This window comes from Rhinatrema bivittatum, chromosome 13 (assembly GCF_901001135.1).
Source record: "Rhinatrema bivittatum chromosome 13, aRhiBiv1.1, whole genome shotgun sequence".
In the NCBI taxonomy this organism is placed as follows: Eukaryota; Metazoa; Chordata; class Amphibia; order Gymnophiona; family Rhinatrematidae; genus Rhinatrema; species Rhinatrema bivittatum.
Window position 1 is genome coordinate 51,544,734 of NC_042627.1, and position 23,571 is coordinate 51,568,304.

A 23,571-nucleotide genomic window follows, 5' to 3' on the forward strand; every position below is an offset into this window, starting at 1 on the left:
AAGATACACTGATATAGTTAGTTTAGAAGATGTGATAATTGGTATTACTGGTCACAAGTTTCAAACTTGTGCTAATTAATCCCCTTCTATATGACTGTTGTTTGAAGCTAACTGTACTTGCCTGGCTATATTGCATTTGTTACATCAGTTAATGTAAATATTCCTACCTATTCTGTACCAGAAATGTGTAAGTTTCCTTTGGAGAGAAGTCATGTTGATCTTTTCAAATAGCTTTGGGCTACAGAATGGATGTCAAAACAGCATTTTCAATGGAACCTGACATTAACCTGAGTTTATTTTGTGTGTGTGTGTGTGTGTTCTTTTGTAGTCAAAGCTTCACCAAAGCATTTGCTGTGTATGCAGTGATCATTCTGTCGCTCTTCTGCATCTCCAGCAGCGATTATGTCTCTTGCATGCCAGGAAGCATCTTTTTCCTGTAAAGATGATAAAATGGCACCCTGTTGAAGATGTTCTAATTGTAGGGTGTGACGATGACTCTGTTTATGTCTGGGAAATTGAAACAGGTAATGATGCATTTTTACTTCTCGATTGTGATAATTCCTCACTAATATTCTTTTAATACAAAGTTATACATGGTTTTGTATTCGTTCAGTTTCTATGTTATATTGTAAAGCGCAATGCTGAATTATTGTTTTAATGTAAACCGAGGTGATGTTACTTACGTACCCCGGTATATAAAAATCTGCAAATAAATAAATAAATAAATAATGGTTTAAGTAAATACATATATATATAATATGGTCCAGATGATATATTATCGGAAAAGAAATTTAAAAATTGTTCAGAAGAAGTGCAACAATGGCTAGGCAGCCAGAAATTAGTATTCAATGTGAAAAAGGCTGTGGTTTTAAGAGTATGTCAACACAGTGGGAAAGATGATAGACAAGAAATATATTTCGGCAGAGACTATTCCTATTGTGCAAGAAGTCTGCAATTTAGGGATAATCCTAGATTCTAGATTAACAAAGAAATCACAGATACAAAAGGTGGCTAAAGCAGCGTTTGCTAGGTTATGTTTGGTTCAGCAGTTAAACCTTTTTTGGTCTGTATTGGATTTTAGGACTATGGTCTAGTCTTTGGTAAGCAGTAAAAACAGATTATTGCAATGCTTTGTACGTAGGGTTAACTCAGAAATTATTAAGGGTACTGCAGTTTGTTTTGAATGGGACATCTAGGGTACTTACAGGAACCTTGTATCATGAACATAGAACCCCAGTTCTACAGTATTTACCTTGGTTGCCAGTGGCTGAAAGAATACAGTTTAAAATATTAGTAGTCTTGTTCAAAGCATTGCATGTAGAGGAGTATCCATTATCAAATTTGATGCAGACTTATCGTAATCTTCACACCTTATGTTCTATAGATCAAAATCTATTAAGGGAACCAAGTTTTAAAGATTATGTGTATCCAGAAATGCAAACTAGAGCTTTTTTGATAATGGGACAAAAATGTGGAACAAAATAAATATTGGTAGATTTTAAAAGGTTGCGCACGGGCATAATGTGCGTGCACTACCCGGCACACGCACATGTACACCCAATTTTATAACTTGCAGGCGTACGCAAGTTATAAAATCGGAGAGCAGCACGCACAAGGGGCTGCACAATTGTGCACCTTGCATGCGCCGATCCACGCTACCTTCCCCCGTTCCCTCCCAGGCCGCTCCAAAATTGTAGCTGCCTCAGAGGGAACTTCCCTACCCCTCACCCCACCTTCCCTTCCCTTCCCCTACTTCCCCGCCCTTTCCCCCCTACCTTTTTTTTTTCTTTTTTCTATTTCAAAACTTACTTCAGCCCTGGGGCTGAAGTAAGTTGCGCGTGTTGGCTGTCTGCTGGCGCGCGATCCCAAGCACAACAGCAAATGGCCACTGTGCCTGGAGCTTCTGGCCCCGCTGTGCCCCCGGACTGGCCTCGCCCCCCTCTCCCTCTCCTTTTTTGCAAGCCCCGGGGCTTTATGCACGTGCTGATCTCTGATTTTATAACTTGCGCACGCCTGCAAGTTATTAAATTGGGTGTACATGTGCGCACGCCGGGTAGTACGTGCACATGTATGCCCGTGCGCAACCTTTTAAAATCTACCCCTGTTGCGGCAATGAAGACACATCAGGCAGGATTCATGGCAAAAAGAGCTGAACACTCCCGTGGGTCCCCCCTTTTATTGTACATACATCCATAGCATACAGATGTGCCATCACATCATTGGCTCTCTTAGCCATAGCATACAGACGTGTCATTAGACCATTGGCTCAGGAGGTGTGTACAGATCATTTCATTGGCTGCTGAAGCCTATACCATATATGTGTCTGTCTTCTGCTTGCAGCTGATTACGTGGCAGCCAGGTATCCTCTCCTTAGGCAGTGGGGTTTAATTATAAGCTAAAGCTTTAAGATGTGCTAGTCTTGCTGCACTCAGTGCAAAGGTCAGAGATAAGGAAGTGAAGATGTATTGAAATCGCTGAGTCAGCATGGTTTGCTAGCCACTGCCTCAGCTGATTCGCTACATCTCCTCCTTTCTGTTTTAATTTAAGCAGCATACAAAATATCTTTGTATCCAGGCTGAAAGCGAGGTTTCAGTATGGATATGAGATTGGGTATGCACTGAATGCAGCAGCACAGGCAAATAAGTAAGACAATTACAATTATTATAATAGGAATCACCTTTTTGAGACCAGAAATATCAGGAAGCCAGGACCATAGCCAGTCCCAGGGATAAATTGGTGTTTTGTCTGAGAGTGGTGCATCAGCAACCATGGTCTCCATCTGCTCTATGGTATGTGTGAGATTTGCTTTATAATCTGATATGTATACACAGCAATGAGATCCAATTAATGCACAAACACCGCCTTTAGCAGCCAAGATGGTGTCTATAGCTTAGCAGTTTTGTAGTACTACCTCTCTAATCTGAGAAACTTCTGTTGTGAGTAGTTTTAATGCATAGACTGTCTGATTAAATAGAGCAGTCGTCCAGTTAGCTAGGATGTGCAAGTCTCTGTAATTCATAGCTGTTCCCATTGGGGGAAACAGGCTCCTAGATATCTGAGTTTCTGGATACTTATCTATAGGACTCTTGATCGCCTCCCTTTTGTTACGGAGTCTTGCTTTAGGTAAATCTTTGACTGTGTAGTATGAGGGGAGGATGTAGCCTAGAGTGCATCTGCCTCTCCACCTGGGGGGAATGTGCTTATATGCTCTACGCCCGCATAACATCCAAACGTTCCCTATCTGGTTAGTGGACCAGTCACGGGTCTGTTTAACTTGTTGTATCATTTGGGCTGCATAATTACAAAGGTTAAATTGCCTGTCTGAGAATCGTTCTCTCTTTTCACACCTTTTTGGTTCTCCCACTGAACATCCTGAGATCAGCCAATTGCACATATAGTGGGTAAAGGTATGCAAGTATTCCGTGATATTTGTTGGGTATGCTTTTACATCATAGTATGATCTGTTCATGATTTCTTGTAATACAATTGTTCGGCTACAATATGGATATTTCCCCACCTGAAGCCCCTTACCATCCCCTGGATCATATTCTCAACACAGTGCAGCAGTCTCTTGAATACGGCTACCGATGGGTAGTATGGTATTACCAACTGGAGAGTTAACAAGATAACCTCCCTGCCAAGGGTAAGTAGTCCATCCTGAAAGATTAAATGGTACGGCGTGCATCAGTAGTCCTCCGCGGGTGTGGGTCGGCATGTGCATGCAGATCCAACAGTCTGTTCAATTCAACAGGTGCTATAATTTCTGCGTATTGGTGATGTACATGTTGTTCCTCCATAGTCCTTGTTCAGAAATCGCCACGGCAGGAGAGAGAATGCAAGATAAGAAGATGCACATCACAATTGTCAATGAATTGGCATTCAAGCAAGAAAATGCAGCAAGCAAAAAGTTCTCTGGAGTTTTTTCAAGTCCTTGCTGTTCCAAAAGCTGTGTAGATTGGCTGGATAATGCTTTGATTTGTCCCAGGTCACCTGGTGCTGCTTGTTGTGGGGAGCTCGGTCTCTGTCCTTCTGAGGGTTGTGGAGGCTCAGGGTGAAGTTTGGGTTCGGGTTCTGTAGACCTTGATGCCATGCCATCTTTCCAAGGCTTTACAGAGCGGATAGGAACCCAAAGTGGACATGTGGAAGCAAGCACTGCAGCATATCCCCATCCCCATGTTAACAAAGGGACCATGCTAGACAGGGTTAGGTAACATTCTATACAAAACGGATGGCTGTGGGTGACTAACCCTTGTCCCATAATGATTATCCACGGCTGTGGTCTGATTTGAATTTGATATATTTAGATGATTTAAAGTAAACAATACTTTGTTCAGCCAGTCCTGCTTAGGGGGAATTCCAGGGGCAATCCCTGCTTTTTATTTGTGTTTGTCAAGGGCATTCTTTAGGGTGTGGTTGGCTCACTCCACAATGGCTTGTCCTGTGGAGTTGTAGGGAATGCCAAATACGTGTTTAATGTTCCATTGTTGACAAAATTCAGCAAAGGAATGGCTGCTGTAAGCAGAGCCATTATCAGTTTTCAGAACAGAGGGTAATCCCATTATCGAGAATGTTTTTTATACAGTGATTAATTTTCATTCAGTAAATTAGCATAAATGCAAATTAATCATTTAAAGGAAAAGTCATTTGCAGTAGGCTGAACCACAAACAACAAGTATTTCAGACATTACATTAAACATATGTTACACAAGACTGACACATATTCATCCATCCTGCAAATATTCATTCATAGTCTTCTTGACATCAAGACAGACAACAGATAACACATAATTTGAACTCAAAATTCATATCAAAAAGTATCAAAAACAAAATTAGATCAAAGATCAAAAACCAAAAGGTGTTAGAAAAATGTTTGAAAAATAAAAGTTCAGAATTCTGTATAAAAATTAGAAAAAGAAAATAAAACTGAAGTTTCTTTAAGACAGGAGGACTGTAGACCTGAAAAATAAAAACTAGTATACAACAGAATTATTAAAATAGCAATATAGTGCATATGATAGGATAGCATAGTGCCTCCTGGTGGATGCACCATCATCACTTTATAGATTGCAACCAGGAACAATAAATTCAATCAATAATACTCTGAGCTTAAATTCAATGTGGAATATCAGAATACAATATCAATTAATTATTAGAATAGGAATTTAAACACGCTGTTCACTCAGCTCTGTCTGCTACACGCTAAAGCAACTGTTACTACTATTAAATGTCTTTGTCAGTAACCTCAGTTCAGTATTAAAGAAGTTTGAAAGTATTAAAATAGTTCAGTATTGAAGGTTGAGGGAAAAGAGGTTTGGATCAGCAGGAGATCTGATCTGTCTCGTGCCCCCCTTTGAAAGCTGCAACGCACAGTTGGGGCAGATAATTCAGGAAGGAAAGTTATGAAGTATATATTGTGATAAAGAAATGTATCATAGATATAACAGATACATAAATTAGGGAGAGAAACTGCAGTACTAAGTCCAGGTTTTTCTTTTCATAAGTTCTCCCTCCCCCCCCCCCCCCCCCCCCCCCCATGAGTGGCAACCAAGAGTTAACAACAGAAAGACAGAGTGAGAGGAAGGGCTAGTGTAGGAATGCAGAACAGCATTTCTCAAGAGAAAATAAACAGAGGAGAGAACTCCATTCAATGAATCAATCCTTCAAGTCTAGAGGAACTGGAAAGTGGCACTGTATAACATTAACTTAGTTAAACTAAAATCCTTATACAAGAAATGTACCAGCAAGTGATAACATAACTAGATAACATCAACCAGAGACAATAAGACTGGCAAGGATTTGCTGATCTCTTGTAAACAGATTCAATCTTAACTTACTTTGTCCTAAAATGAGTACTGCAGTAAAAATGCAAATTATGTGCACTGGCAATGCAAGCAATAGCTACAAAAATAAATCTCAGAGTAAGGGATCATCCTAAATCTGGTCCTATTTAACTTTGTCAAAGGGGACCATTTCACATTGAGTTTACACAGTGTCCTGTCCCAGTTTCACTATAGTTACAATGTAAGGCTCTGCATACACTGGATCTTTCTCTGATGGGTGGGGGAACACTGCCTGTGGGGAAATGTGCTCTAAATATGCAGGCTTCCTGCAACAGAATAGCAAGGCCCATGATAAACATTCCTTCCAGGTTTGCTTTGTCTGCTCAGTCACTTGGTTTATTCTGGTTTGCAACAGGTCATTGTACTGTCTCATTAGATCATTTCTCTCATGTTGGTACTGTTTTTGTTTGTAACGCCAATGTGATATCAGGACTGCGGCTTTACCAGAAACAGGAAACTTCTTAAAGGCCTTGGTCACACAGCGAGTGATCGCTGGAAAGGCAGTGGCAGGCGTCCCCATTGCTTGCTCTTCCAGCGTTGCAAATTGTCCCACCCCGTAAAGTTGGTCAGGGAAATATGCTCCTCCCAAGGCAGTACCAGCCATGAGGGCTTCCCTTTGATATGCTGAATCCCAGACCACATACTGAGCAGGGGTAAGGATCATACGGGACAGATCTTTCCAATCCTGGGAAATGAATTTATAGCTATTCGCAATTTCCGTTAACATCCCACGAGTATAGGTGGAATGAATGCCTGTTTCTGTGATGCTCTTTTGAAGTTCCCTTAAAATAGTATAAGGTAGTGCTGACCACTGATACTGAATCTCACCCTGGGCATTAGGCACCTCCATGATGGGAAATGCTTGAATACTTTCGAATAATTCCTCCCCTGTGAGATTTCCATTCACCTGTTCTAGATGAAACCCCATGCTGACCGCAGCACATAAATCGTTACAGGGAGCAGCAGTTTGAGATGGTAATTTACCTGGACAAATCGGTGATGCAGAATCAACGACTGTAGCAGGCAATGGCAGCTGGGGGTACAGGGAGCTGGTGGTTGGTGGGGAAGGGGCTTGTGGGTAAGGTGGAGGGAGGCTAGCTTCTTTGATTTCAGTGTCTTTAGTTTCCTGGGGTTTTTCCTCTGAGGTGGACGCAGAGGAAGCCACGGGAGCCGTGGTAGAGGACAGTGATGTCCCCAGATATTCTATCACTTCTGTGCATTTTTGCCAGAGTAACAATTGCCGTATGGGAGCATGTGGAGGCGCATGGAGACTGTTGCCTATCTTAATCCAGTCCTGGATGTACCAGCCTCTGGATACCATGGACACTGGCAGGCTATTTCACCTATCAATTTTTCTAAGTCCCCTATTCTGACTTGTGCTATTTCTCCCCTGGTGATGAAATAATGATTCTTTATTATTTTTTGCAGCTTTTTTGCATGACACGTCTGCTGAGCTGACAATTCACCTCCCATATTCACGAATGTTGGAAGCAAACTTGCTGAAATATACTTACGATTGCGGGAGTGGGTCTGCTGCTGCGGTGCGCATCTAGGCTGTTCCAGCCAAGTGAGCAGGGGCCATCACATCGGGGTCACCAGATGTTGCCGCAATGAAGACACATTAGGCAGGATTAATGGCAAAAAGGGCTGAACACTCCTGTGGGTCCCCCTTTTATTGTACATACATCCATAGCATACAGATGTGCCATCACATCATTGGCTCTCTTAGCCATAGCATACAGACATGTCATTAGACCATTGGCTCAGGAGGTGCGTACAGATCATTTCATTGGCTGCTGAAGCCTATACCATATATGTGTCTGTCTTCTGCCTGCAGCTGATTATGTGGCAGCCAGATATCCTCTCCTTAGGCAGTGGGGGTTAATAATAAGCTAAAGCTTTAAGATATGCTAGTCTTGCTGCACTCAGTGCAAAGGTCAGAGATAAGGAAGTGAAGATGTATTGAAATCGCTGAGTCAGCATGGTTTGCCAGCCACTGCCTCAGCTGATTCCCTACAAACCCCTATTTATTTTGTTCCACATTTTTGTCCCATTATCAAAAAAAGCTCGTTTGCATTTCTTGATACACATAATCTTTAAAACTTGGTCCCTTAATAGATTTTGATCTATAGAACATAAGGTGGTTTTAAAATAGGCCCATTACACGTGTAAATCCTCCGGCACCGAGAAAGTGTACAGAAAAGCAGAAAAAACTGCCTTTCTGTACACCCTCCAATTAATATCATAGCAATATTAAGTCGGGGGCACCAAAAGTAAAAAAAAAATAAAAAAATGTAAAATCTACCCACGGCCCACGGGTTGGAAGATGGACGCTCAATTTAGCCGGTGTCCGTTTTCCAAACTCGTGGCTGTCAGCGGGTTTGAGAACCGACGCCGGTAAAATTGAGCGTCAGCTGTCAAACCCGCTGACAGCCACCGCTTCTGTCAAAAAGGAGGTGCTAGGGACGCGCTAGTGTCCCTAGCGCCTCCTTTTACTGTGGGCCCTCATTTCCATAAATTTATTTACTGGATCGTGCGCTCAGGAGAGCAGGCGCTTGCCCGCTCTCCCGTGAAGTTTTCTGTATTGGCCCATAGGTAAGCCTACTCTCAGACTTCTGCTGTTCAAGGATTGGCAAAGGGAGTTGAAAGGGACAGCAGAATGTGCCACCAGGTGTGGGGTAGAGAGAAGGGAATGCCAGAAGATGGGCGAGAGGAACGATGATGCTTCAAAGAGGTGAGGTAGTGGGTTAGGGAAGACGATGATACTAAGGAGTGAGGTTGAGAGAAGGTGATGCCAGGGGATGGAAGGAAAGGGAACAGAAGGTGATGACAAGAAGTGGGAGAGATGGAATATTATGATGATATTTGTGGGGAAGAGGAGTGGAGAAAGAGGGAAGGTGATGATGCCAGGGGGTGAGACAGAGGGAAGATGATGATGATGGTGATGTTGATGCCAGGAAGTGAGAGAGAAGGCAGGTGATTCCAGGGGGTGGAGGGAAAGAGAAGGTGATTGGCATGGGGGGGGGGGGGGGGGGGGAGAAAGAGGGAAGATAATGATGATGCCAGGGGTGAAGGACAGAGTGGAGGGAGAGGGATGGTGATGATGCCAGGGGGTGGAGGCAGAGGGAAGTTGATGATACCAGATGCAGAGAGATGGAAGGTTAGGATGCTGGGGAGTGAAGGGATAGGGAAGGTCATGATGATGTAGGTGGGTAGGGGGAAGAGGTGGTGGAAAGTGATGATAATGCCTGGGGGTGGGGGAGAGAGATGGAGGGAAAGGGAAGATGATAGCAGGGAGTGGGGGAGAGGAGTAGAGGGAAAAGCATGATGATAATAGTGGGGGAGGTGCAGAAGATAGGGAGGGAGAGGGAAGGTGATGATTCCAGGGAGTGAGAGAGAGGGTAGAGGGAAAGTGAAGATAGTAAAGAAGATGCTGGGGTGAGAAGAAGAGGTGGAGGGAGAGAGGGAATGTGATGATGATGCCAGGGAATGGGAAAGGTAGAAGGAAAGGGAAGATTGTGATGATGATGATGGTGTTGCCAGGGATGAGAAGGTAGAGAGAGAAGGGGAATGAAATTCTAGAGGGTGAGGATGGATGGAGGGAGAGAGAAGGTCATGTTGATGGTGGGGTAGAAGGAGAGGGATGGTGATGATAATATGAGGGGAGGGGAAGAGATGATGGGAGAGAGAAGATAATGACGATGATGCCAGCGGGTGGGGGGTGGGGGAAGGGAAGAATATGATGATAGCAGGGGAGAGGGGTTATTATGATGGATGGGGAAAGAGGGAGGGGAGAAGGTGATGGTGCAAAGGGATGGGGGCAAGGAAAGAGAAGAGAAAGTGGTTGGTGTGCCACAAGAAAGTGAACCCTGTGCTAGGTATGCCGAGAAACAAAAACAGTTGGGAAGAACTGATGCAGAACATAAGTGACCACCGATAAACAAGGTTCTACTAAATTGTTCTATGACGGTCACCTGGTATGTATGAAGGCCTGTCTACATTAAATTTTTTGACAATTTGTAATTGCCACTTATAGCTAGTTTTGGTTGTAGCAAGCGCATGTATAATCCACATTAGTTATTTACAGCTCATACTTCATGGCTTGAATTCTATGTTATTTTATAAGTGAAGTGGGTGACTTGTTTTTGTATGCCTACAGCTCTTTTTCCCTCCCATACATTTAGCATGCCTCTCCCCCTATTCATTCAAGAGTCCTCTCCTCTATCCACTTTCTGCTCCTGCTCTAAAATCCCATTTCTTGATATTGGCCTTCTTTTAAACTCCTCGGACCAAATCTTTCTCATGGTCCTGTGTATTCATTGTTTGAGATGTCTGTGTACATTCTGTACACCTTGTGAAGGGTGCTTCATAAACACACAAATATCTTTTTTTGTAGGCACAGAATGGGAAAAGGTTATTTCCGATCAAGTCTTTCTGACTGTAAGAGGGTATTACAATCATAATGCAACACAATAGCTTAACTCAGATCCTGCCAAGTAACTGATTAGCTAATACTGCAGTGCAGAGAATACAGTAGGATATTTCTGGAAGTGATAAATAAACACATAATTTATCTACTTTAATTATTAACAAGAGAGAAATTTACAACCTTACCAGCTTCAAATTATATCATTAAATTCTGCCTTCTTCAGCACACTCACAGACTCAGCAGCCTTTTCAGTTAATTGATGATCAGTAATAATGGAAGATAATTAATTGCAAAACTCACAAATGTGTAGTCAGGAAAACTAAAGCTGAGTATGTCTGTCTAAACTGTGGTAACACAGGTGATTCAGTGTGGTTGCTGTTGATTCATAGTGGAAGAAAGTGTAGTTGTTTGTACTTTTGACAGGCTACTAGTTTTGTCCTAGATGTTTTAATGGTGTTGAATTGCAGTCAGTGAAATATGTTGTGCACTGTACACTTCTGTATCAAAGCCTCGGTGAAGCAGGACTCTAAGTGCTGACTTGTACAAACAGATCATCTCAACCATTGTCATACTTGCATTGCCATAAGCTGGGAAATGTTACAATATGCCATGGCTACATGCACAAAATATTATAGAGAATTTCCATTAATACCCCATAACAATCTGCATTACCAAGGTTTTGTGTAATGCTAGTGTTGGTTTTCACAGATGTTTGTACCAAGGGAAATACCAGTTTTTAGGTGCATTTCTTTAAGTATTAAAAAGTGCCTATGAGCATTATGGTGTCTGTCTGTTTGTATGCATGTATGAAGGCCGCGCTCCATGGATAGATATGGATGAAATTTGACAGGAGAGACACTTACTGAGGGATCTATTTATGTAAGATTTTTTTCCCATTCTGTGTCTATGGGAAAAATGCTTTGTAAACAAAGCCCTAAGAGGTAGAATTTAAAAGCGTTGCTCACGCAAAAACGGCCACATACACAAGTATACGGGCCACATGCAAGCAACGCAGATTTTAAGAATCTGCAAAGTATGAGTGCATAAGGAGGTGGAAAAGGGGCGGGGCAAGGGTGTTTCTAAGACTTAGGAGAGTAACTCCGAATTTTAAAAAAGCTGACCATGGTGCAAGTCCCTATGTTATCCGCTTAACTTTGCTGCAGGTCCTGAAGAGGAACAAGTCTAGAGATCTTGAGTTTTAGGGCTTTCAGCACAGCATGAAGGTTTGGGGTCAAGTGGGGGCTTATAACATGAAGAACCAGAGGAGTCTTGAAGACCTCATTATCAACTGGACAAACTGGTGGATTAATTGGATAAACTAGTTTTTCCTTGAGCGAGCATGTTTTAAAAGCTGCCTGCTTACATGCGTAAAAACCACTAAAGCTCTAGCGAAATATGCCAAGGACATTTACTCAAGCCACCTCTTAAGATTACATGCACATATAGCTGTGGCAGGGGGATTTTAAATGATACGCATGAACTTGCCTGCACAATATAAAATTGCAGTGTAACACTGCTTGCACGCCGATACATGCATTTATGGGTGCACACGCATTCCTTTTAAAATTAGCCAATATGAATCTATCTGGTCTAACAAATTTCAGCCAAATCTGACCATGGACAGTGGCCCTGATTGATGTTTATCAAAAGAAAAAGAGACAATAGCAGATAGGGATATGCATAGACAAAGAGGTAGATTTCCAAACAGTTACACGCATATGATACGTGTGTAACCCCTGAAAAGCTGCTCCAAGCTGCCCCTGCATGTGCCGAGCCTATCTTGCATAGGCTCGGCGGTGCGTACAAGCCCCGGGATTTTATTTATTTATTTATTTATTTTTAGATTTTTATATACCGGTGTTCCTATATGAAATAAAGATCACATCGGTTTACATTGAAACAGAACATGAAAATTGCCAAAAGGCATTACATAGAACAAGGTTATGAAACTTGGAACAGTGTAGATAAGTTCAAAATTTAACAATAACGTTGTAACATTGATGACCAAAAGATAAAGGAGAAAAAAAAAAAAAAAGACTTAAACAATTAAGTTGACAGGTCTTATTGAGCATAAAAATTATAACGTATAAGTGAGAAAGTCTCAAGTGTCCTGCAGCAAGAGATTAGATACCGAAGTAGGTAGTGGTATGGAAAATGGGGGTTTGTGAAGAAGATATGTTCTTGCTGGTTGGAGGGGAAAAAATGATGATCATGGTCCTGGAAAAACTTGGTTAAAGAGCCAGGTTTTAAGTTTTTTTTTGAATGAAGAGTGGCAGAACTCAAGCCGAATGTCTGGTGGGAGCGCATTCCATTGAATGGGGCCTGCTGTAGATATGGCACGTTTATGATGCGAGGATTTTGTTGAAGGTACATAGAGTGTGCCTTTATATGCTCCTCTGATGGGTCTAGAGGAGGAGTGAGGGCGTAGTTGGTTACATAATTGAAGAGGAGAGATATTGTGAATGGATTTATGAATTACGGTGAGTACTTTATATAGGATCCTTTGCTTTATAGGCAGCCAGTGGAGGAGCTTGAGAATGGGGGTGATGTGATCTCTTTTATTCGTATTGGTAAGGATTCTGGCTGCAGAGTTCTGTAGCATTTGGAGGGGTTTGATGGATGAATATGGAAGGCCAAAGAGAAGCGAATTGCAATAGTCGACTTTTGATAGAATAATGGCTTGTAGGACCATCCGAAAATCGTTGAAATAAAGAAGAGGCTTCAATTTTTTTAAGACTTGTAACTTATAAAAACAGTCTTTGGTGGTTGTGCTTATGAATTTTTTAAAATTGAGCTGATTGTCTAGCATGATACCTAGATCTCGAACATGTGGTGAGTGATTTAATATGGGAGTGGATGAGTTGAGTAGGTCAGCTGGGTTTAGAAGTTTGATGTTGATGTCTTGATTGATGATTAGGATCTCAGTTTTGTTGTTGTTAAGAATGAGGCAAAGGCTGGAGAGAAGATGATTGATCTGTTGCAAACAATTGTTCCAGTGAGCCAAGGTTTTTTGTAAGGATTCTGAGATTGGGATGAGTATCTGGATGTCATCCGCGTAGAGATAGTGAGTTAGGTTTAGTTTAGTAAGTAGATGACATAGAGGTAAGAGGTAAATGTTGAAGAGGGTAGGGGAAAGGGAGGAACCCTGAGGGACCCCCCGCACATGTTCCGGAGCTTCGATAAAGGGGCAGGAAGCGGGTGGGTCCGGGGGCATGGCGGCGGTCTGGGGGCGGATCCGGGGGTCAGGGGCAGTCCAGGGGAGTGGCAGAGGTTCAGGGGCGGTCCGGGGGCGGTCCTGAGTCCTCCGGCACAGCAGCCTGTGTCGGGGATGACGAGCCGGTGAGCGCAAGTTACGCCTGCCTCGGGCAGGCATAACTTCGGAAACAAAAGGTAATGGGGGGATTTAGTTAGGGCTAGGGGTGGGCTAGATAGGGGAAGGGAGGGGAAGGTGGGGGGGAATCGCAAAAAAAGTTCCCTCCAAGGCCACTGCAATTTCGGAGCGGCCTTGGAGGGAACGGGGAAAGCCATCGGGGCTCTCCTTGGGCTCGGCGGGCGCAAGGTGCACAAGTGTGCACCCCCTTGTGCGCGCCAACCCCAGATTTTATAACATGTGCGTGGCTGCGCACGCATGTTATAAAATCGGGCGTAGATTTGTTCATGCCGGGTTGCGCGAACAAATCTACGCCTGCGCATAAGTTTAAAAACCTGGCCCAAAATGTTCAACGCACAATAAAGCACTGGAATTTGTTGCCAGAGGATGTGGTTAGTGCAGTTAGTGTAGCTGGGTTCAAAAAAGGTTTAGATGGGTTCTTGGAGGAGAAGACCATTAACAGCTATTAATCAAGTTTATTTAGGGAATAGCCACTGCTATTAATTGCATCAGTGGCATGGGTAATTGTTACTGATACAATTACCCATGCTACTGATGGTTAATTGGGTGGGTAATTGCCCAGGTTCTTGTGGCCTGGTTTGGCCTCTGTTGGAAACAAGATGCTGGGCTTGATGGACCCTTGGTCTGACCCAGCATAGCAATTTCTTATGTTCTTAAGTTCTTATAATTTCAGTTGATTTGCTTCCATGATTTGCTCGATTCAAACAAAAAACATGTTTTCATTTGTGTCTTTTGTTTATTATTTCCCATTAAAATCAATGGACAAAACAAGGCATCCTATCTTGAACTCAAAAACTGGGGTTTTCTGTTTCAAGTTTGGTGGAACTTTCAGGCAGACATCATCAGTAGAAAGAAGAATACTCAAAGAGTGCAGCTAAATGGCACCAATAACGGCATGAATAGCCCAAGCCACCATGACAGGACAAAGTAGACCAAATAGAGGCATCAATAACTCAAGGTAACTGTGAAGAGCAAAGCAGAACCAAGAGTGGCAAGAACACTTCAAATCCTGGAGCCCAAACAGAGGCATCATAACCTAAGGCACTGTGAGATGGGCAAAGCAAAAATGCAGAGCAAGGCAGCAAGAAGAGTGACATCAACACCCTGAGCCATGGTTACAAAGAGAAGTGAAAGAGGCTATTTTAGCAAAATGAACTTTCAAAAGTTGGAAAAAGGATTCATCTGAAGAAAACAGGAAAAAGCATAAGCATTGACAAGTTAGATGTAAAATATTGATAATGCAGGCAAAAAGAGAATTTGAAAAGAAATTGGCTGAAAAGGCAAAAACTCATAACAAGAACTTTTAAAAATATATCTAAATAAAGAAAAACCAGTGAGAGAGTCAATTAGATGATCCAGGGTAAAAAGGACAGTTAGGGAAGACAAGGCCATAGTGGAAAGACAAAATGAATTCTTTACTGAAGAGGATTTTGAGGCGATTCCCATGCTAGAAACAGCATTTAATGGTGATTCGGTAGAACTGAAACAAATCATGCTGAACCTGGAATATATAAAAAGGCAGATTGACAAACTAAAGAGTAACAAATCACCTGGACTCCCCAGAGTTCTGAAAGAACTCAAAAATTAAATTACAGATCTATTTCTAGTAATTTGTAACCTATCATTTAAATTGTCTGTTGTACCTGAATATTGAAGGGTGGCCAATGTAACACAGATTTTTAAAAAGGGATTCAAGAATGATTGGCATTTAGCCAGATATCTAAAATTGTCTTCTGTATGTTCAGTTTTACAAGCTTGTTGTGGGAGAGGTGGTAATGGGGGTCATCATGATTGTTGAGTTTAATTATCAAAATCTCGGGGGTGGTAGCCTATGTGATTGAACGATAATAGGGGGTAGAAGAGGGAAGGGTGTAAGGCTGAAGGTTTAGCTACAGTGCCTACTACCTTTGCACCAGTCCCAGGAACAGCCAAGAACTTCCAACAACATATGGATTTCAGTGGATCTGATCTGCATGGTGTCTGAATTTTCTAAATACCTGTAAATAAATACCAGCGCGGGAGTACCCTCTCCAGCCAGCTGAAACTCACTGAGAGCCTCACAATGCCAGAAGGCATTAGCTGTTCTGACAGTGGCACCAGCAGTGAGCAATGAATGACACTGGGGGCATTGTTGCACAGATTCAGGGCATGGGCCTTTTTTTGCACGTCTTGTAACACCTCCATCTGTTTATGACATTTCCAGCTTTCTTTCAGTAGAACTGGAAATGTTTGATTGTAGAAAGTTATTGATTTCTGGTTCCTTCAAATCAGATTATCTCCCCAAGAAAATCATTTAAAAAAAGCTTTATTTCATAGTATGATAGCACTCATGATCATGGTTCCAACACCTCAGATCATGTAATAAAAGCCTGAATGAAAACCAGAGTCCCTAAGACATATATAAATAGCTATATCTTATTGTATGGGAGGAGGTAGAAGGAATAAGTAGAAACCAGTTCTCTGAGGAAGTACAGTAAAAGCTCTTAAAGTTCCCCTCAGTGCAACATCAGTAAAATACAGACAAGATGGATGAAAAAGTCAAAGTGATTTATAATTTTGTTTGTACTTGAGTTGATTATCATCGATATGATTAGGCATTCTAATCAACATTTTAGCAACAATGTTGATTTATATACTCTGTCTAAAAAATGTTTACTATCATTAATTCTTATAATTTTAGAGTTCTTCTAGACATATATAGTTCTGCACAAATAAGAATAAGATAAGCCCTACTCTGTGAATCTTACAATCTAGTCATGACTCACAGACAAGGGACTTCAGAAAATGTATCTGACATAGTAAACATGTATAAAGGGGGCTGCACTGGTGCCTGGTGTAGGTAGCACATGGATTGGGTCAGATGGGGATATCGTAAGCCAGTTGAAGGACAGGCAGAGCTCAGTGCTTTCCTCCTGCTGTTCCTCCTTCAGGTCTGGAGAGTTAAACGTCTAGGTTCTCCCCCAAGTTGTGCCCCAGAGAGCTTCTACAAGCTGGCTGGTGATTTCTCCTGGACTTCTTCTACCAGGACTATAGAAGTTGTGGGATTAGCTGGTGCTTCTCTTTCTGTTGATGACCTGTGGAAGAAAGAGAGTAGACATCTAAGTATACTAGATGTACTCATAGGTAATAAGGAATTCTGAAGAAATATTCCAACTTCAAAGGATCTTCCTACCCAGAGGGCACAGTTGTCCATGCTACCCCTCCACCTCCCTGCTGCCTCCCCTCCTCTCGCTCCCCTAGGGGGATTCAGAGCAGGCATTAGGACATGCTTTTATTTCATCCTGGGGTGGGCTGTAGGAACACTGACTCTCAGAGGGGAGAGTATTTATTAACAAAGGGCAGGCCTGGGGTGGGGGTGGGGGTCTGTGACTAGGGAGGTTATTTTACAAAATATTACTTTTTGGGGGGAAATGGCTGCCTCCAGGGGCAATGAAGGAGTGGGTGGGACAGAGGGTTCTCTAGAGACCTCTGGAGTCTTCTTTTTGGCTTCAGAAAATTGTGAATGTTATTTGCAAATAGTATGCACTGTTTTCAAATAGCTTGAGTGGGCCAAAGCCCCGTGCATGGAGCCCACAAATAACTGTGTTGCATGCTTGGCGGCCCAACTGAGTCCGACCCATGGTGCGGTTTCCCTTCCTTCTGCCACCCGGTGCGACAGTGGCATGGCCGGGGGGGGGGGGGGGGGGGGGAAGGGTAGGAGGAGTGGTCGCGGGAGGATAACTTCGTGGCTCCCTTTAAAGGACCATGACCAAGAAGCATCCGGTATCTTCCTTTCCTGGCCAGCAGGGGGAGGGGGAGCAGCGGTCGTGAGCTGATGATGTCATGGCCCATTTTATCCATGTTTGTTGATATTCCATTGTATTAAGAATGTATGCCTGTATGGTTATGGGTTAATTAGAAGTGATGGGGGTGGTAGGAGCAAGGGGAGTGGGAGGGATGTAGATGGGACAACACTACAATCACTGCTGCTAGAGTTATTGCACTATTTTCTGAATCTAAAATGAAAAAACTCAAATCTTAAAAAAACAAAAAACAACCCCCCCCCCCCCCCCCCCCCCCCCGGAAACAAAAAACACCCAAATGGAATGACACAAACTACTAAACAACATTTTTTTTTTTGTGCACATACCTACAAATTAGTGAAAAAGGAATGCCAAAAAGTTTATTGAAATACCTTGTTCTGTACTCGTGTATTTTTTAAATGGATTTTCTTCCAGACTGATGTCATAACATGAGATAATATATTATGCTTTCGTGCAACCATAACTCACATTCTGAAACTCAGCTTGATTGTCCTTATCTTTGCAAGTGAAAACACAGAGTGCATCCATGTCATATACTAAAAATATACATTGGCATCAGCCGCCTTTAAGGCAAGTGTTAATATCCAGAGTGAAATAGTCTGAGTGATCAAATGAGACAGAACATTAAGAAAATTACTTTGTTTTTCACTCACTGAAGTTTTGCTGCTGATAACATGAAGGGCTCACAAATTACACATGAAAGGCTTGGATGAATGAATATAAGTGAAGTTTATAATCGAATACTGCAGTCTATTGTCTACATGTCAAAGACTGAAGGTTTTACCTACATACATGTTGCAGTAAACCTACATTAAAATAAACTATTGCACGTAAAAAGTACGTGTATTCTTTCTGCACGTTGGTGATAGAATATGAATGCTCTTCCTGAACCCTCCCAGATCTTCGGCTGCTCTCTAGCTTCTTGAGAACGATTCAGCTTGCTCTCCTTGGTTTATACCTATGTAGTAGAATGTATCCAACAAAGTAGGGTATCTCTTTGGCTATGGCTATATGTATCTCATCAACAGCATATGCCTTTGTGTGCTTTGGCACAGATCTGAAAATCAATACTTTGAATTTAATCCTAATTGTAAAAATAAGCACTGTCTGCAATTAAACATGTGTACCACTTAATTGTAGATTTGACAAAGAGATTATTAATTTTCTATCCATACTACTTTGTTTCCTGAGCAGTTGGTATCTTATCTTTAAAAAGGTCAGTGGATAAGGATTATATGCCTCTTTTTTTGTTCTTGCTTGTGGGAGCATATGGCAGAAATATATTTTCAGACTGATTCTTACATGGTCCTTTGTAAACATTAGCAGAAGGCCCTGCTCCTTTTTGTGTTTATACACAGTTGTCCTGCTCTGTCCTGTATGTGCAAGGAGCACCAAAAATAGCAGTATAAGTAAGCGTGATTTGTGTTTTTGAAAGTTCTGTTACTGTGCTCAGCGATGGCTGATTACGCCGAGACCAAAGGCCAAGTTTGTTTCAGGGGAAAGTAGGGGCATGATAAGTAGAAAAACTGTACAGAAAGAAGAAGGAAAGGGAAATGCACCTAGTAGTGGGAAAGGATGTTGCACCGCAGGTCTCCTATCTGAAAGTGCTAAATTTAAGGATCAAACAAGCATCCCTCGGTGTTTTGGGTTTTTTTGCACAAGTTTGTGCTCGCAGGATTCTTTGTCTATGCGATTTATTTCCTCAGAGAAGTTGCCGGAAATGAAATCCTTGACCACAAGGCATACACTCTTTCACAACAGTGTAAAGGAACTGACCTGGAGCCTTTCCGAACTGCTTTTGCCCAGCACCTAAATGTGATTTTATTATTTTGCAAAAATGGGAATTATTTCCTTCAGTTTAAGTGATTAGGAAAGGAAGCCAGACATTGATAAACCCTAGAATGTCACATTGGTAGTTAAACTCTTATGACCACTTAGTTTACAATTTTTGTTTTGTATTTTTATATTTTTCATATCATTATTTTGCATTTTTACTGATTGTTACCTTAATCTAAACATATCTTTTTAATATAATAATTATGTATATGAATTTTATTTACAGTAATGGTCTCTTGCCTAGACTGATTATAATTTTTTAAAACTTTTTACATTTATTTCACAATTTTTTTCTTCTAATTTTCAAGTGTACCTAGAATTGTTAATTCTCATAAGATATCTATATTTCTTTTCCTATACAAGGTAGCATTCTAATTTATATATTTTAATGAAACTTCCCAAAGCGTGACAACTTAAACCTGGTGATTAATTCTGTATCTATGTTTTAAGTATCTGCAGAAGGTGGCCATCATTTTTTATCACTGTGACTGTGACCCCCTTTTGTTCTTGCAAATTTTCTGTGATATACAGCTCCCATCAATGTTCCTCTCCCTGTTTCTTACTCTTTCTCTCTCTGTCTTTCTCCAGGTCATTGGTCAGAATTAGATTTGAGTGAGCTAGTATGGCCCATCTGATAAATCCTGCAGTTGCTTTTTATATGCTGGAGGCTATGTTATAGCTAGGGTCAAGGTCACAGTGGTCACTGCCTTTTTAAATGCATTCTGTATAGCCTAAAGCTTTAGCCTGATTCAGAGCTCTGTTGTGGATTTATTAATGCACCTAGTAATCTTCTTTTGCAGATGCACTGCCTATGTGTGATATTAAAAGTTCCCTTTTCAGCAATGTGAAATATACTCTAATAGAATGTATGTAAAAGCAAAAGTTATATTTAATCTACGTCAGGTTGAATTTTATGATATATTTAGTTAGTTGAGTATGCTAACTCTAGGATCAAATCCCTGACCAAAGATTCAGTAACTGTGAAATGGATTTATTAGAAAGCAGGTACTAGGTTGATCTCTATAGAGTACATGTGAGTAAGACAATGAACTTCTATACTCTAATTGATAATAAATGTCAAATGATACTTCTCAGATGCACCAGGTTCTGTAAGAGATACTATTTGATTTGGCTGTCATTCATGTGAATATTGACCACTGATTTCAAGGCTTGAAATAATGAAACTGTGCAACATAATTTCATTGCCTAATGAAAGAAGCACCCACAAAAAAAAAAATAAACCTCATTATAACACTGACATCTGTATGGTTTCTAAATACGGTAGATGATTCCATTGTAGTGATCAGAGAAATTACCACAATGGAAGAGAAGATTCAGATTATTTTCTTAAATCATCCTTCTTTTAAAATCATTTGACTTTATAATTGTCGATTCATCAATAATATTTTAACCCTCTCCCCCATACTAATGTCTGTTATAGAACTTTTCAGCAACTCTCCAAAGCATCACGATCTGATCATAGCACCAATCTGGCATTAGCAAATTATACTGTGAATAAACCAATTACTGCCATGAAATGACCTATTTTAAGTTCGAGCTCTAAAGAATATTTATGCTATTATATTCCATAAATGTACTGTCTCTGTGCTTAGCATATTTAACACCTACTCTAAAAATACAACTAATGTACTTGCAGTATTTTGTAATTGTTTTTGGGGTTCTGTGAGAAACCAAGATATCATTTATACAAATATCAACAAATATGCAGCCAAATAAAATCTTGAGGTTTGTTTGTTTCAGATGTATATTTGATGGCTCTTATCGTATCTGAAAGGAGGATGTCATATCATCAAGCATTAATTGAGGGCTGCAAGACCTATTTCTCATCCAAGGGGAGTTCTTAATGTTAAAAAAAATACTCTTGATTTAGACCTTTTGTACATGAGAGGCTGCAGTTTGCCCTTCAACATTAATAGTCAGGTCAGAAACCATGTGGCTGGAGGTCTTGGCTTTTGTCATGCTTGGTAAGATAGGGTCTATTAAAGGAATAGATAGGAATTCCTGTTGAGGAGAGAAGGAGTAGGAACTGGAGGGAGAGGAGAGGAGGGGCTGGATACACAACCAATATAAGGTAAAAAAAATTTAAGTGGACAAAGATACACTATTTTGCTATAGGATCATTCATGGTTACTATATGTACAGCTTGTACTATTTATGTTTCGAGTGACAGTATTAGGAGACTATTAGTGTATTTTATGTACTAAGCATTTTTCTCAGAAATACAAAATGACTAAAACTGTTTAGTATTTCAGGCTCATAGTTTGTGTTTATTTTAATTTTAATTTAATTCAGTGCTACAACACCCCTTTATTGTAGAATTTACTCTCTTAAGATTATCAGATCTCCTGTGCAGAGAAAAATGATAAGAGATCTGAGTTGGGTTTTTTTAATTGAGTCACATCTGACTACAAATTTACATTTTTCCCAATTTTCTTATTACAAATTCAAAAAGAGCATACAGGTCATGCACTGTGATTTATAACTGAGTCATTGTAAGTAAAACAACAGCATTATGCGTGTTTTCACATTTTATTACAAGCAACATGCAACTTTTATAGGGTTCTGGTGAAAAAGGATCCACTAGCGTTCTGAAAGTTTATGCAAAATATCTGTGGGTATAGATTTTTTTGGTGGGCTGATAATAGAGAGTTCTGGAGTAAAAACTGGTGTGATAAAAGACCAACAAAAGCTGTTCTCATACATGAGCTTTCTGAAAAAGTGGCCTGACTAGTCTTGAAAGCTCCTGGACTATGACATCTTTTGTTGCTTTTTTAAAAGGTATCACAACCTAAAAACAATGGGGTACATTTTAAAAATTTGCACGATCGCGTACTTTTGTTCGCGCACTAGGCACGAACAAAAGTACGCTGGATTTTATAAGATACGCGCGTGGCCGCGCGTATCTTATAAAATCCGGGGTCGGCGCGCGCAAGGGGGTGCACATTTGTGCAACCTGCGCGTGCCGAGCCCAGCGCGCACTGCCTGTTCCCTCCGAGGCCGCTCCGATTTCGGAGCGGCCTCGGAGGGAACTTTCCTTCGCCCTCCCCCCACCTTCCCCTCCCTTCCCCTACCTAACCCAGCCCCCCCAGCCCTATCTAACCCCCCTTACCTTTGTTGGCAGATTTACACCTGCTAAAAGCAGGTGTAAATCTGCGCGTGCCAGCGGGCTGCTGGCGCGCTGTCACCCGACCCGAGGGCTGGTCCAGAGGCCTCGACCACGCCCCTGGGCCTGCGCCACGCCCACGGGCCCGCCCCGAAACGCCGGGGCCCGCCCTGAAACGCCATGTCGTTTAGGGAACGCCCCCGACACGCCCCCTCCCCGCCCCTTTTACAAAGCCCTGGGACTTGCGCGCGCCGGCGGCCTATGCAAAATAGGCGCGCCGGCGCGTGAAGGTCCTGTGCGCGTAAATCCGGCCGGATTTACGCGTGCAGGGCATTTAAAATCCGCCCCAATCTTTGTTGGTCTAATACAGTATCTCACAGCCTCCAAAATATCCTTTCTATACAATGGAGCTCTTTTGAAAAATAAGGGCCATACAATTTTTTTTCTTTAGGAAATAGTTTTAAGTGTGTACAGTGAGGATTTTATTTTAATAACAAATATCATTGCATTATATCCAAGTATTGTCTACATTAGGGCCTTTTTTCTCCCATTCTCTGTCTATTGGAGGGAAAAAGCTAAGTTAAGTTCTAATTACCTAAAGAGGAGGTAAGAGCATGTTGCTTATCAGCTTTTTCCTATGAAAGGACCTATGAGATCTTGGAAACTCATGCAGAACATCATCTATTGGTAGAGTTGCCAATTCACACCAGTTCGCCTGTACAGGTAGATCCAGACCTGGTTTTGCCCTACTGCATGAATGGAGCTGTAGTTCTGATTGTCCCATTGATTTCTCTTCGACAGTTGGAACTATAATTCCATGCATGCCATGGGGCAAAAGCAGGACCAGATCAGCCTGTTTAGTCGACTTGGACTGTTGGCAACCCTTCTTTAAGATCATTCTTTTTTTTTTAAATTTATACTTTATTAATTTTCCATGATTTTAAACATAGGTAAAGGTAACAATATATTGATCATGTGATTATAATTTCACAAAGATTATATCATAACACATATAATTATTACATAATCAACCATAATAAGGGGGGAACAAAACTCATAATAATTACACAGCATATTAGAAAACCATTATGCTACCATATTTTTACATGGAGTTAGAAGAGTAATTATTCTTTATGGACCATTTTCAT

General features: G+C 41.4%; 1 protein-coding gene across 1 annotated transcript in view; it reads left to right on the top strand.

Annotated features, from left to right (window-relative positions):
* Positions 1-23,571, top strand: part of WDR72 (WD repeat domain 72) — a 340,497-nt gene that overhangs the window by 143,689 nt on the left and 173,237 nt on the right. Inside the window, exon 13 of the mRNA XM_029574500.1 lies at positions 329-524. Coding sequence (XP_029430360.1) covers positions 329-524 — 196 coding nt within the window. The remainder of the gene's footprint in view (positions 1-328; positions 525-23,571) is intronic.